We start from the raw sequence: 14,288 nt of genomic DNA on the forward strand, positions 1-14,288 counted from the left end.
CTTTTCCGTAACAACTCGTTTTGTTTCGTTATCGACTTAATTCATTGGAGCCCACGCGCCTGGTGATATTTCTTTGTGGTTCTTCCTTTATTTATCGATCTGTTGTGTGCTCAGTTCGGATTCATACTGTTTTGCAATCATGGGGGAAAATGTAATTTGTGTCCTTTACGTGTGTGGGCACCATCTCAATCGTAATTGTCCAGTATCATGCTGATGGCGACCCTAACAAACATTCACTTACCTTACCATTGTTCTATTTTAGTTGTGTAAATTCGCTCTCAGATTGTTTCATAACCTCGATGTTTATGTTGGGTTGGGTTGTTTTGCGGGAGGAGGCCAAACTGCGAGGACATCGGTTTCATCGGATTAGGGAAGGACAGGTAAGGAAGTCGGGCGTGTTCTTTTCAAAGGGACCATCCCGGCATTTGCCTGAAGAGATTTAGGGAAATCACGGAAAACCTAATCAGGATGACCGGACGTGGGATTGAACCGTCGTCCTCCCGAATGCGAGTCCAGTGTGATAACCACTGCGCCACCTCGCTCCGTGTTTATGTGTTTTGAGTAATTTTACACATTGTTTGAATAAACATTAATTTGTGAGATCAAAGAGAGCAACCATTAAAGTAAATTATCCAACTGAAATGCTCAGGTCCTCCAACCACAAGCAGTAGACGATGTACCTGGCGAGTTCAGAAACTTATGAAATAACGTTTTTCGACGCGCGTGACAGTTTATTTCTATGTGTCATGCTTGCCTCAAGGGGTAATCTATCATTTTGTATGAACTGGGGTGATAGATCCAGCATCAATCTAATATGCAAACCCACGGCCCACCTGATGAGCAAGAGTTCGTGTTGCCGGCCGCTGTGGCCGAGCGGTTCTATGCACTTCAGTTTGGAACCGCGCAGCTGTTATAGTCGCAGGTTCGAATCCTGCCTCGGGCATGGATGTGTCTGATGTCCTTAGGTTAGTTAGGTTTAAGTAGTTCTAAGTGTAGTGGACTGATGACCTCAGATGTTAAGTCCCATAGTGCTCAGACCCATTTGAACCAAGAGGTCGTATTCACAAGTCACGTAATTCTCGTAAAATTCGGACCTCTGGTCTGTGGGCGCCAAGCTGGTGAACGATAGCGTCGCAGGCGTGTTCCTTCAGTTCAGAGCAGACCAGTAAGGAGGCCAAGGCATCTACCAAAGTTCGCCAACACTCTCATCAAACGTTTACAACACGATTCTCGCCTTGTCACAAGGACAGTTCTCCTTCTGGATGACGGCATCGCCTTCGGAGAAGACATCAGGAGTGAGCAGATGCAGGTGGCCCACAATAATTTTGACCTACCTTTGCACAGACATGAATTACTTACATGTGCATGCCCTCACCACCACTCACGTAGGTTATCTTACCCGTGGAGACACTATACTGCACACACAGCAGCTTATGCGTAAGTTACGAAATTTAAAAGACGTTTTTCTTGCATGATGTTGCTTCCCCCACCATCGCCTACGAGTTTCAGTAACTGCCGCTAGGTTCATATGCATTCATTTTTCTCTTGTTCGTTGGACAGTACACGTCTTAAATCATTTGCTTGCATAGCGCCATGACAAAATAATGGTCTTAGTTTTAAACTAACTAAATAAATACTCTGTCAGGTGAAAAACATTCTAAAACCGCCCGACAGGCACCTCAGCACTCAGCATTCGCTGTAATCAGTTTTGTAATAGAGTAACAGAGCATCGTTTAAAATGACTTGCTGACGTACAATGAAAATAATTTTTTGCTTCAGTCACAGAGCATAAATTTTATGATGAAGTGTAAACAAAGAACTTGGCGCAATCACTAAGTAATGATTGTCTGTACAGTAGTACAAAATTTGGTTACAGAATTAAGTATTATCGACAAACGAAACGTGTACTTCGCAGCACCTGTGACCAGTGAGAATCTTGAGTAACTAGAAATTTAAAAAAAAAAAAGCAGAGCTGTTGAGATAAAACTCTTTCCGATGTTCTTTAGTGTGCTGTAGATAGCATCTAATTATTTAACGCAAAAATTTAGAAATATTACTCTTCAAAATGCGACGCGTGTGTTGCAGTGATGGTAGTGTCTCGAGTTGCCAGACGTCGTAATGTTAGTTGTAATTTAATGCAAGCTGGCGCGGCATGTGAAATACATACAGGGTGATTATAATTAAAGTTAACCTTTCAAAACGCTGTAAGGTTACACTGAAACCACCTGTCGTAACCCGTCCTCGAAATACTAATCTACAATGATGAAGCTTTCGTGGCAACTTACTGATGTATTGCCTGTTGTTCGTCTCGTGGTCTTCGGCCAATGTCCGTCACCAGCAATGAAGGGTGAATCCTTGACAATGCCAGACACTGATACCAGCAAAACGTCAGAAAAATCGTTAAACAGAATATGCTGACCTAAGATGCCGTGACGAAATGCAACGGGTAATACGTTCACATAACGTGTTAGCACTTGACATAGGTCAGTGCATGGAAATAATGCTTATCCTTCAAGCGTCACACACTGTTATGTTTAGGTTCTTAACATGTGTTTGATTCATATAGAACACCGTGGAAATGTAACTAGCTCTGCTGTCACCTCACGAGCAGTAGTGAATCTGCTGTAATGTAATGTGATCTGTCCATAGCATGTTCAGCGCGGCGACGGACGACCTCCTGTTGAGGACCCTGGATTACGTGACGCCTGATTCTTACCTGCCCGAGGGAACCTACCTAGAAGAGGTCATGCTGCCCTGGGTGCGACAGGGTGGCTTCCCTTTCATCTCCGTCTCCAGGAACTACACCGACGGTTCAGCTGTCATATCACAGGTGCTTCGACTTTCCCACCTCGGGAGACGCTGGATTCACCTCGATAACACTTCTACGTATCGTCACTACTTCTGTATATTCATTCTCGACTGTCGGGGACGTCTATCGACTTCCGTGGTAATATCGTGTTCTAAGAAGTGGGGGAAAACATGTTTGAAAGCTTTTATACTACTAGGTATGTCCTCTGAAAACAGGCTGCTTCGAGTATTGAGGACCACTCCAAAACGTGTCGCTAAAAGCGTAACGGCAGTTGAAGTTTCGAGGCGTAAGCTGCAAGGCTCTACAGTAGTGTAGTGCTTAGAATGTCGGAATGTGGAAAAGAATGTAGCTGGTACCTCCAACTTTTTTTCCGCATTTGCTTTCTTAAAAAATTCTCGGACTTTATTAAGCTGAGTACAGTATGTTCTGCAGTATTTGACGTTATGTCCATAAAAGAGCGCTTTATCCCAGGAGTGACTTGTAATTGTCAATAATTTACATATTAAGCATAAATCACCTAAATATCAGTAAATGTTCGATACAAGTTGTTCATCGAGTAAAACAAAAAAAGTACAACTCAAAATAAAAAGCATAGAAAAGACTGATACATAAAAAGAATTAAAACACAACATAGTCTCAACCGTCTATAAAGTACAAAACATGATTTGCAAGCTAGTTATTTTAGGATACTTCTGTTTCAAACGAGAACGTATGTTATGTACGAATGCATGCTTTCGTGGCGATATCGGTTACTAAAATGTTCTCGGGTTTCAAGCCGCATCAATAGGTTAACTGCCCTAGAGCTTTCGGCAGAGTCCCGGAACCAAAACATGGTCATATATGGTGCTGGACTAGGCACCAGTGACGTCACTGAGGGCGGCGCAGCTGTATAAGCGCGGCAACGGCATTCAGAGGACGGTCAACCATTTGACAATGACAGAGGAGATCTCTACCGATAGCTCGTCAGCAGTTAACCACTTGATGCGGCTCGAAACCCAAGAATATTTTATTAAAGAACATACATATGCAGATGTAATATATTCTGTACCTACAGCTGCTTTTTCTCATTGTTTCAGTTACTTTCACAAGTTCGTTTTCTTTCGCGGTGAATTGTAATTTTTCGCACAAATTAGAATATACTTCCCACAACCACCACACTTTTTCCATTGGGGAAACTTATTGTTAAGTACTTTTCGTATTACATAATTATGTATTTTAATTACTTTTGATATTACATAATTGCATCTACATCATACTCCGCAAGCCACGTAATGGTGTGTGGCGGAGGGTACCTTTTGTACCACTAACTGAGCCCTCCAATCCTGTTCCACTCGCGAATAGCGCGAGGGAAGAACGATTGTCAGTAAGCCACTGTATTGGCTTTAATTTCTCAAATTTTCTATTCATGGTCATTACGAGAGACATATGTAGGGGGAAGTAATATGTTGGCCGGCTCAACAACCGTATTTAAAAAACGAGTATGGACTTGGCTGGTTCTCACTTTCAAAGAAAGAAAAGACAACAATAGTTTTCAAAACTGTACTAATCGAAGATATGAAATGCTGCTTTAATTCGTGAGCAAGAGTGGTTACAACAGCCAAAACGATACTCCATATTTACAATCCTTTTACGGTTTGAGAAAAGCGTTATGGTAATATTAGATTTATTATTATGGTGTGCAAAGCACTTATAATTTTGTATGTGAAACTAGACAAAAGTACTTTACCTATATAGTCTTCAAATGACTAAACATATAAATTAAAACGAAGTCAATAAACATGTCAAATGGAATAAGGTAAGGGAAGATGTGGCTTATCCATTGGTATGGAACAAATAAATCGGTTCAGTTTTTAATGTTAATGAGGCGCACACATACTGATTGGGTATTTACAGACCATTTCTTAAAAGAACATAACTGTTATGCATACATTACTTTCATTCTTGGGGATAATAAGGTATTGAAAACAGCAGACAGTCACAATATTTCAGATCGAACGTTTCCTAGGTGGTGTCATGTATCAACACGATGATGGTGCCAACTCCCGAGTGAAATCGTGGGACTGTAGGCTCACCACAGTGATACCTCTGCGTAAACACAAGATGGATGACCACTGCAAACGAGGCCCATCACGCTCATACTCGACACGACCACGAAAGTCGATAGATGTCCACGACGGTCGAAACCGCGCACGTCCACGTCATAGTGACGTCACGCAGACGTGTTACCGATGTGAACCTGGTGTTTCCCTTCCCACTCCCCACTGAGGTCTACGCAGCTGATCCCCTTGGTGACGCACGGTAGCCCTCACGGAAACACCTGTGTGAATTTGCAGGCACCGTACCTGTCGGACGCAGACACCGTGTGGCCAGTGCCCATCACCTACACGTCCCGCTCTGAGGCGAACTTCTCCGCCTCTCCCCCACGGCTCTGGCTGCTGGACTCTGAGTTGGAGGTGCCGGCCGTGGCTCAGCCAGACGACTGGCTACTCCTCAACCTGCACGTGGCTGGTGAGTGACCGATTTCTATTCTGGAGCTTAAATTAAGCTTTTTTTCCCAAACAATCCGTGACATTTTATTCAAAGTAAATACGTAAAACTGCAACCAGTCACTTTTTGAAATAGTGATTTATTCATTCCCACAGACTTCAAGAAGAATATAATAATTACAATCCCAAAGAAAGCAGGTGTTGACAGATGTGAAAATTACCGAACTATCAGTTTAATAAGTCACAGCTGCAAAATACTAACGCGAATTCTTTACAGACGAATGGAAAAACTAGTAGAAGCGGACCTCGGGGAAGATCAGTTTGGATTCCGTAGAAATGTTGGAACACGTGAGGCAATACTAACCTTACGTCTTATCTTAGAAGAAAGATTAAGAAAAGGCAAACCTACGTTTTTAGCATTTGTAGACTTAGAGAAAGCTTTTGACAACGTTAACTGGAATACTCTCTTGCAAATTCTGAAGGTGGCAGGGGTCAAATACAGGGAGCGAAAGGCTATTTACAATTTGTCCAGAAACCAGATGGCAGTTATAAGAGTCGAGGGGCATGAAAGGGAAGCAGTGGTTGGGAAAGGAGTGAGACAGGGTTGTAGCCTCTCCCCGATGTTATTCAATCTGTATATTGAGCAAGCAGTAAAGGAAACAAAAGAAAAATTCGGAGTAGGTATTAAAATTCATGGAGAAGAAGTAAAAACTTTGAGGTTCGCCGATGACATTGTAATTCTGTCAGAGACAGCAAAGGACTTGGAAGAGCAGTTGAACGGAATGGACAGTGTCTTGAAAGGAGGATATAAGATGAACATCAACAAAAGCAAAACGAGGATAATGGAATGTAGTCACATCAAATCGGGTGATGCTGAGGGGATTAGATTAGGAAATGAGACACTTAAAGTAGCAAAGGAGTTTTGCTATTTAGGGAGTAAAATAACTGATGATGGTCGATGTAGAGAGGATATAAAATGTAGACTGGCAATGGCAAGGAAATCGTTTCTGAAGAAGAGAAATTTGTTAACATCGAGTATAGATTTAATTGTCAGGAAGTCGTTTCTGAAAGTATTTGTATGGAGTGTAGCCATGTATGGAAGTGAAACATGGACGATAACCAGTTTGGACAAGAAGAGAATAGAAGCTTTCGAAATGTGGTGCTACAGAAGAATGCTGAAGATAACGTGGGTAAATCACGTAACTAATGAGGAGGTATTGAATAGGGTTGGGGAGAAGAGAAGTTTGTGGCACAACTTGACTAGAAGAAGGGATCGGTTGGTAGGACATGTTTTGAGGCATCAAGGGATCACAAATTTAGCATTGGAGGGCAGCGTGGAGGGTAAAAATCGTTGAGGGAGACCAAGAGATCATTACACTAAGCAGATTCAGAAGGATGTAGGTTGCAGTAGGTACTGGGAGATGAAGAAGCTTGCACAGGATAGAGTAGCATGGAGAGCTGCATCAAGCCAGTCTCAGGACTGAAGACCACAACAACATTCCATGAACCGGTTTTCGAATCTTTTCAGGCTCATCTTCAGATGGTGCAAAGAAAATTACATGTTACATAGCTATTTCAAGCGTAATGCTGGATGCTGGCTTGCGACTATGGATGGCTTTTGTTGTTAGTATCTGTCTCCTTCGTTTGTGATGGACAGTTGCTTCTGTACTACAGAATATGTATCTTCTGACTGGTTTGATGCGGCCCGCTACGAATTCCTCTACTGTGCCGACCTCTTCATTTCAGAGTAGCACCTGCAGCCTGTGGCCTCAGTTATTTGCTGGATGTATTCAATCTCAGTCTTCACCTGGATGTATTCCAGACTCAATCTCCTTCTAGACTTTTTACCTTCTGCAACTTCCTCTAGCATCATGAGAGTTATTCCGTGATGTCTTAACAGATGTCCTACCATACTGCCCCGTCTCCTTGTCTGTGTTTTCCGTATAGTCCTTTCCTCGCCGATTCTCCAGAGGACATCTCATTCCTCAACTCATCACTCCAACTAATTTTCAACATTCTTCTGTAGCAATGCAAAACGAATTACTTATGGTTATTACTATTGACTTTATACACGAGATTCAACTCTTCGGCGGAACGTTAGATGTTTTTGAGCTGAACATCAACTAAAAACTGACACATCGTTTTTCCGAATGGAATATTCAATTGAAACACTTTCAGCTATCCTCACGGATGACAGCACTGTTATGGAGGTGAATCGCGACACGTTTGGCGAAAAAAAGATTATTCCTTGCTTTGTTCATACGATTACTTAGTCGTAAATACATGTATTGATGATGTAAAACACTGAACTGAAGATTCGAGATATTGTCAAGTATATTAAAGGGAGCATCAGTGCAAGTAACGAGTTATGGGAAAGATAGCTAGATACGGGACTGCAAGAAGTCCAAATTGAAGAAAATGGTACCTGACTTTCGCATACGATAGAATTTGTACTCAGACAGATACTTTTAACTAGAGGTGAGGTTCCCTCAACGGATTCTAGTAGCGAGTTATACCGTGTCAAAGAAATGGCGGAATTGCTACCACCGTTTGAAAAATTAACAAAAGCAATGTCAGGGGACAGTTACTTTACAGTAAACAAAGTGATCCCGTTGGCCAGGTGTGTTCGATACGCAGTCGATAGTACGACACCTACAAATTAAATTAAAAAAAGAAATAAATAAACAACTGGCAAGAAGATTCGACGACTTAGATCGCTCTGTTGTACTGGAAGTTTCAAAAACTCTTGACCCAAGATTCAAGTTCATGCATTTCAAAGATGCTGTCGCTAAATCAAAGGTAATTAGTTACTTAAATGAACATGTAAGGGAATTACTGCACTTGCAATCAAGAACGACACAAGCGATGAGTCGAAGAAAGAAGATTCAGAATCTGAATCTGGAAATACCACAAGCGATTGGCACACAAAAACATTGTAACCTCCCCCTCACTTATCGACCTTAATGACAAGCAAAAATTAAACCGCGTGTACCTAATGGAAATTTGGGAAAAGCAATCGTCACTGAAGTTAAGCTGTCGGTAAAGAGGGAGGAAAAGGTTACATCTAAATGAAAGGAAAAATGCAAATGAAACTGGTGGAAATTAGTTTTGAAAAGGGGTAAAGTTAATAAAGAAAGTAAATGTGCGGCCGTTACGTTAACAATTAACTAGCGGTAATTAGATATTTGAGATTTGGGGGAAAATCACGGTCGCCAGTCCTATGGACAATTACTATAGTAACTGAAAAAGAAAGGTTATTACACATATAATTAGCACTAGAAGCGTGGCAACTGAAGGTTGACACGTGTATTGTGAAAACTGAAAATTTGTCAGAAGTAATAAATTTCGCTACACTCTGACTTAATTTAGCAAAAGAATTAATAAAACCGGAAAATTGAAAGTTAATTTACTGACTGAAATTAATAGTGAGCTTTGTTTCTGAAGCACATCGAAATTTACTTCAACGTTGGCGTCTGAATTTCAACGACACTCGGGTTCATTCCGGAAAAGGAAGGGACCCTGCTTGGTAATGCAATTGGGACAATGAGCAACAAAGGTTCATGCTACGTTGCTGTAATTTTGTGATTTGAACAGTTTGAAAAGCTGAGGTCTGCCATACAGTTCTAAAACTTTACGTGCTTCCAGTGTTCGTTGTTGGTTGATTGAAGGTTTGAAGTCGTCGATCGAGGAGGTGGCGACAGTCACTCATTGTCGGCCGTCGCTGTTGCAGAAGCTGGATGTTGGCGCGCCTTCTTCTCGACACGGTCACCAGGCGAAACGGGCTCTTGATGTGCGCCAGCTAATGCTTCCCGTCCGCGACACCGTGTTAGAAACTATCATAGCAAGTCGAGCGCAATTACATGCTGCCAAACCCCGAAAGCGCGGCAACTCGCGGGAGCGTCACACAACACCTGCTCCACTGCACTACTCCAGCCAGACTCCCCTCTGCCCGCGCTCCACGCGGCCGAGTTCACACTACCAAAGAGGCGTTGTGCATCACGAAGAACTGTACCGGTGAAATTTCAATAGAGTCTGGCAACATATTACACCCTTCCAGGTACATCTCGAGAAATGACCACAACAAGAAAGCTCTGGAAATTGAGGTAATACAGACGTTTACCAACAATCATTCTACCCTACGCTCCATTCGCGAGTGGGGTGTGGAAGAGGGGATCAGTTAGCTGCACCAGATGTTACCAGATGTACTCACGGCTACATACCGTGCGGAGTACTGACGTAGACGTAGACTCGTACTGTGCGTCCATTCTACATGATGTGGCTATCATTGGAGTTAGAGGGCGAAGTGGTAGACTGACTGATAATGTAGTGTTTGTTTATTTATAGTGAAGAATATCGGTGTTAACTGATTTTCTTCTTCCTTTTGGAGGTGTGTGTGGGGGGAGGGGGGGAGGGGGGAGGGGGACAGGCGGGAGAGGGCATATTCAGTCTTCTGAGTGGTTTGATGTAGCCCACCACAAATTCCTCTTCTGTGCCAACCTCTTCATCTAAGACTAGCAGCCGGCCGAGGTGGTCGAGCGGTTCTAGGCGCTTCAGTCTACAACCGCGCGACCACTACGGTCGCAGGTTCGAATCCTGCCTCGGGCATGGACGTGTGTGATGTCCTTAGGTTAGTTAGGTTTAAGTAGTTCTAAGTTCTAGGGGACTGATGACCTCAGAAGTTAAGTCCCATAGTGCTCAGAGGCATTTGAACCATAAGAGCAGCACTTGCAACCTACTTCCTCAATTATTTGCTGGATGTATTCCAATTTCTGCCTTCATCTAGAGATTTTACCTTCTACAGATGCCTCTAGTAGCATGGAACTTATTCGCTGACGTTTTAACACGTGTACTATCGTCCGATTCTTCGGAGAACCTCCTCATTCTTTATTTTGTCAGTCCAACTGATTCTGAACCTTCTTCTGTACCAGCACGTCTGAAATCCTTCAGTTCTCTTTTGCCCCGATTTTCCCCACAGTCCTTGTTTCACTACCATACAATGCTGTGCTCCAAACGTAAATTCTCAGAAATTTGAAACTTCCTGGCAGATTAAAACTGTGTGCCCGACCGAGACTCGAACTCGGGACCTTTGCCTTTCGCGGGCAAGTGCTCTACCAACTGAGCTACCGAAGCACGACTCACGCCCGGTACTCACAGCTTTACTTCTGCCAGTACCTCGTCTCCTACCTTCCAAACTTTACAGAAGCTCTCCTGCGAACCTTGCAGAACTAGCACTCCTGAAAGAAAGGATATTGCGGAGACATGGCTTAGCCACAGCCTAGGGGATGTTTCCAGAATGAGATTTTCACTCTGCAGCGGAGTGTGCGCTGATATGAAACTTCCTGGCAGATTAAAACTGTGTGCCCGACCGAGACTCGAACTCGGGACCTTTGCCTTTCGCGGGCAAGTGCTCTACCAACTGAGCTACCGAAGCACGACTCACGCCCGGTACTCACAGCTTTACTTCTGCCAGTACCTCGTCTCCTACCTTCCAAACTTTACAGAAGCTCTCCTGCGAACCTTGCAGAACTAGCACTCCTGAAAGAAAGGATATTGCGGAGACATGGCTTAGCCACAGCCTAGGGGATGTTTCCAGAATGAGATTTTCACTCTGCAGCGGAGTGTGCGCTGATATGAAACTTCCTGGCAGATTAAAACTGTGTGCCCGACCGAGACTCGAACTCGGGACCTTTGCCTTTCGCGGGCAAGTGCTCTACCAACTGAGCTACCGAAGCACGACTCACGCCCGGTACTCACAGCTTTACTTCTGCCAGTACCTCGTCTCCTACCTTCCAAACTTTACAGAAGCTCTCCTGCGAACCTTGCAGAACTAGCACTCCTGAAAGAAAGGATATTGCGGAGACATGGCTTAGCCACAGCCTAGGGGATGTTTCCAGAATGAGATTTTCACTCTGCAGCGGAGTGTGCGCTGATATGAAACTTCCTGGCAGATTAAAACTGTGTGCCCGACCGAGACTCGAACTCGGGACCTTTGCCTTTCGCGGGCAAGTGCTCTACCAACTGAGCTACCGAAGCACGACTCACGCCCGGTACTCACAGCTTTACTTCTGCCAGTACCTCGTCTCCTACCTTCCAAACTTTACAGAAGCTCTCCTGCGAACCTTGCAGAACTAGCACTCCTGAAAGAAAGGATATTGCGGAGACATGGCTTAGCCACAGCCTAGGGGATGTTTCCAGAATGAGATTTTCACTCTGCAGCGGAGTGTGCGCTGATATGAAACTTCCTGGCAGATTAAAACTGTGTGCCCGACCGAGACTCGAACTCGGGACCTTTGCCTTTCGCGGGCAAGTGCTCTACCAACTGAGCTACCGAAGCACGACTCACGCCCGGTACTCACAGCTTTACTTCTGCCAGTACCTCGTCTCCTACCTTCCAAACTTTACAGAAGCTCTCCTGCGAACCTTGCAGAACTAGCACTCCTGAAAGAAAGGATATTGCGGAGACATGGCTTAGCCACAGCCTAGGGGATGTTTCCAGAATGAGATTTTCACTCTGCAGCGGAGTGTGCGCTGATATGAAACTTCCTGGCAGATTAAAACTGTGTGCCCGACCGAGACTCGAACTCGGGACCTTTGCCTTTCGCGGGCAAGTGCTCTACCAACTGAGCTACCGAAGCACGACTCACGCCCGGTACTCACAGCTTTACTTCTGCCAGTACCTCGTCTCCTACCTTCCAAACTTTACAGAAGCTCTCCTGCGAACCTTGCAGAACTAGCACTCCTGAAAGAAAGGATATTGCGGAGACATGGCTTAGCCACAGCCTAGGGGATGTTTCCAGAATGAGATTTTCACTCTGCAGCGGAGTGTGCGCTGATATGAAACTTCCTGGCAGATTAAAACTGTGTGCCCGACCGAGACTCGAACTCGGGACCTTTGCCTTTCGCGGGCAAGTGCTCTACCAACTGAGCTACCGAAGCACGACTCACGCCCGGTACTCACAGCTTTACTTCTGCCAGTACCTCGTCTCCTACCTTCCAAACTTTACAGAAGCTCTCCTGCGAACCTTGCAGAACTAGCACTCCTGAAAGAAAGGATATTGCGGAGACATGGCTTAGCCACAGCCTAGGGGATGTTTCCAGAATGAGATTTTCACTCTGCAGCGGAGTGTGCGCTGATATGAAACTTCCTGGCAGATTAAAACTGTGTGCCCGACCGAGACTCGAACTCGGGACCTTTGCCTTTCGCGGGCAAGTGCTCTACCAACTGAGCTACCGAAGCACGACTCACGCCCGGTACTCACAGCTTTACTTCTGCCAGTACCTCGTCTCCTACCTTCCAAACTTTACAGAAGCTCTCCTGCGAACCTTGCAGAACTAGCACTCCTGAAAGAAAGGATATTGCGGAGACATGGCTTAGCCACAGCCTAGGGGATGTTTCCAGAATGAGATTTTCACTCTGCAGCGGAGTGTGCGCTGATATGAAACTTCCTGGCAGATTAAAACTGTGTGCCCGACCGAGACTCGAACTCGGGACCTTTGCCTTTCGCGGGCAAGTGCTCTACCAACTGAGCTACCGAAGCACGACTCACGCCCGGTACTCACAGCTTTACTTCTGCCAGTACCTCGTCTCCTACCTTCCAAACTTTACAGAAGCTCTCCTGCGAACCTTGCAGAACTAGCACTCCTGAAAGAAAGGATATTGCGGAGACATGGCTTAGCCACAGCCTAGGGGATGTTTCCAGAATGAGATTTTCACTCTGCAGCGGAGTGTGCGCTGATATGAAACTTCCTGGCAGATTAAAACTGTGTGCCCGACCGAGACTCGAACTCGGGACCTTTGCCTTTCGCGGGCAAGTGCTCTACCAACTGAGCTACCGAAGCACGACTCACGCCCGGTACTCACAGCTTTACTTCTGCCAGTACCTCGTCTCCTACCTTCCAAACTTTACAGAAGCTCTCCTGCGAACCTTGCAGAACTAGCACTCCTGAAAGAAAGGATATTGCGGAGACATGGCTTAGCCACAGCCTAGGGGATGTTTCCAGAATGAGATTTTCACTCTGCAGCGGAGTGTGCGCTGATATGAAACTTCCTGGCAGATTAAAACTGTGTGCCCGACCGAGACTCGAACTCGGGACCTTTGCCTTTCGCGGGCAAGTGCTCTACCAACTGAGCTACCGAAGCACGACTCACGCCCGGTACTCACAGCTTTACTTCTGCCAGTACCTCGTCTCCTACCTTCCAAACTTTACAGAAGCTCTCCTGCGAACCTTGCAGAACTAGCACTCCTGAAAGAAAGGATATTGCGGAGACATGGCTTAGCCACAGCCTAGGGGATGTTTCCAGAATGAGATTTTCACTCTGCAGCGGAGTGTGCGCTGATATGAAACTTCCTGGCAGATTAAAACTGTGTGCCCGACCGAGACTCGAACTCGGGACCTTTGCCTTTCGCGGGCAAGTGCTCTACCAACTGAGCTACCGAAGCACGACTCACGCCCGGTACTCACAGCTTTACTTCTGCCAGTACCTCGTCTCCTACCTTCCAAACTTTACAGAAGCTCTCCTGCGAACCTTGCAGAACTAGCACTCCTGAAAGAAAGGATATTGCGGAGACATGGCTTAGCCACAGCCTAGGGGATGTTTCCAGAATGAGATTTTCACTCTGCAGCGGAGTGTGCGCTGATATGAAACTTCCTGGCAGATTAAAACTGTGTGCCCGACCGAGACTCGAGCTTCTGTAAAGTTTGGAAGGTAGGAGACGAGGTACTGGCAGAAGTAAAGCTGTGAGTACCGGGCGTGAGTCGTGCTTCGGTAGCTCAGTTGGTAGAGCACTTGCCCGCGAAAGGCAAAGGTCCCGAGTTCGAGTCTCGGTCGGGCACACAGTTTTAATCTGCCAGGAAGTTTCATATCAGCGCACACTCCGCTGCAGAGTGAAAATCTCATTCTGGAAACATCCCCTAGGCTGTGGCTAAGCCATGTCTCCGCAATATCCTTTCTTTCAGGAGTGCTAGTTCTGCAAGGTTCGCAGGAGAGCTTC

The 14,288-nt window shown here is 45.2% G+C and overlaps 1 protein-coding gene across 1 annotated transcript in view; it reads left to right on the top strand.

Moving 5' to 3' along the window:
• LOC124606579 (aminopeptidase N-like) overlaps positions 1 to 14,288 on the top strand; it is a 143,070-nt gene that overhangs the window by 93,443 nt on the left and 35,339 nt on the right. The window contains exons 11-12 of the mRNA XM_047138564.1: positions 2,650 to 2,830; positions 5,143 to 5,317. Coding sequence (XP_046994520.1) covers positions 2,650 to 2,830; positions 5,143 to 5,317 — 356 coding nt within the window. The remainder of the gene's footprint in view (positions 1 to 2,649; positions 2,831 to 5,142; positions 5,318 to 14,288) is intronic.

The sequence above is a fragment of the Schistocerca americana genome, chromosome 3, assembly GCF_021461395.2.
Source record: "Schistocerca americana isolate TAMUIC-IGC-003095 chromosome 3, iqSchAmer2.1, whole genome shotgun sequence".
Lineage (NCBI taxonomy): Eukaryota > Metazoa > Arthropoda > Insecta > Orthoptera > Acrididae > Schistocerca > Schistocerca americana.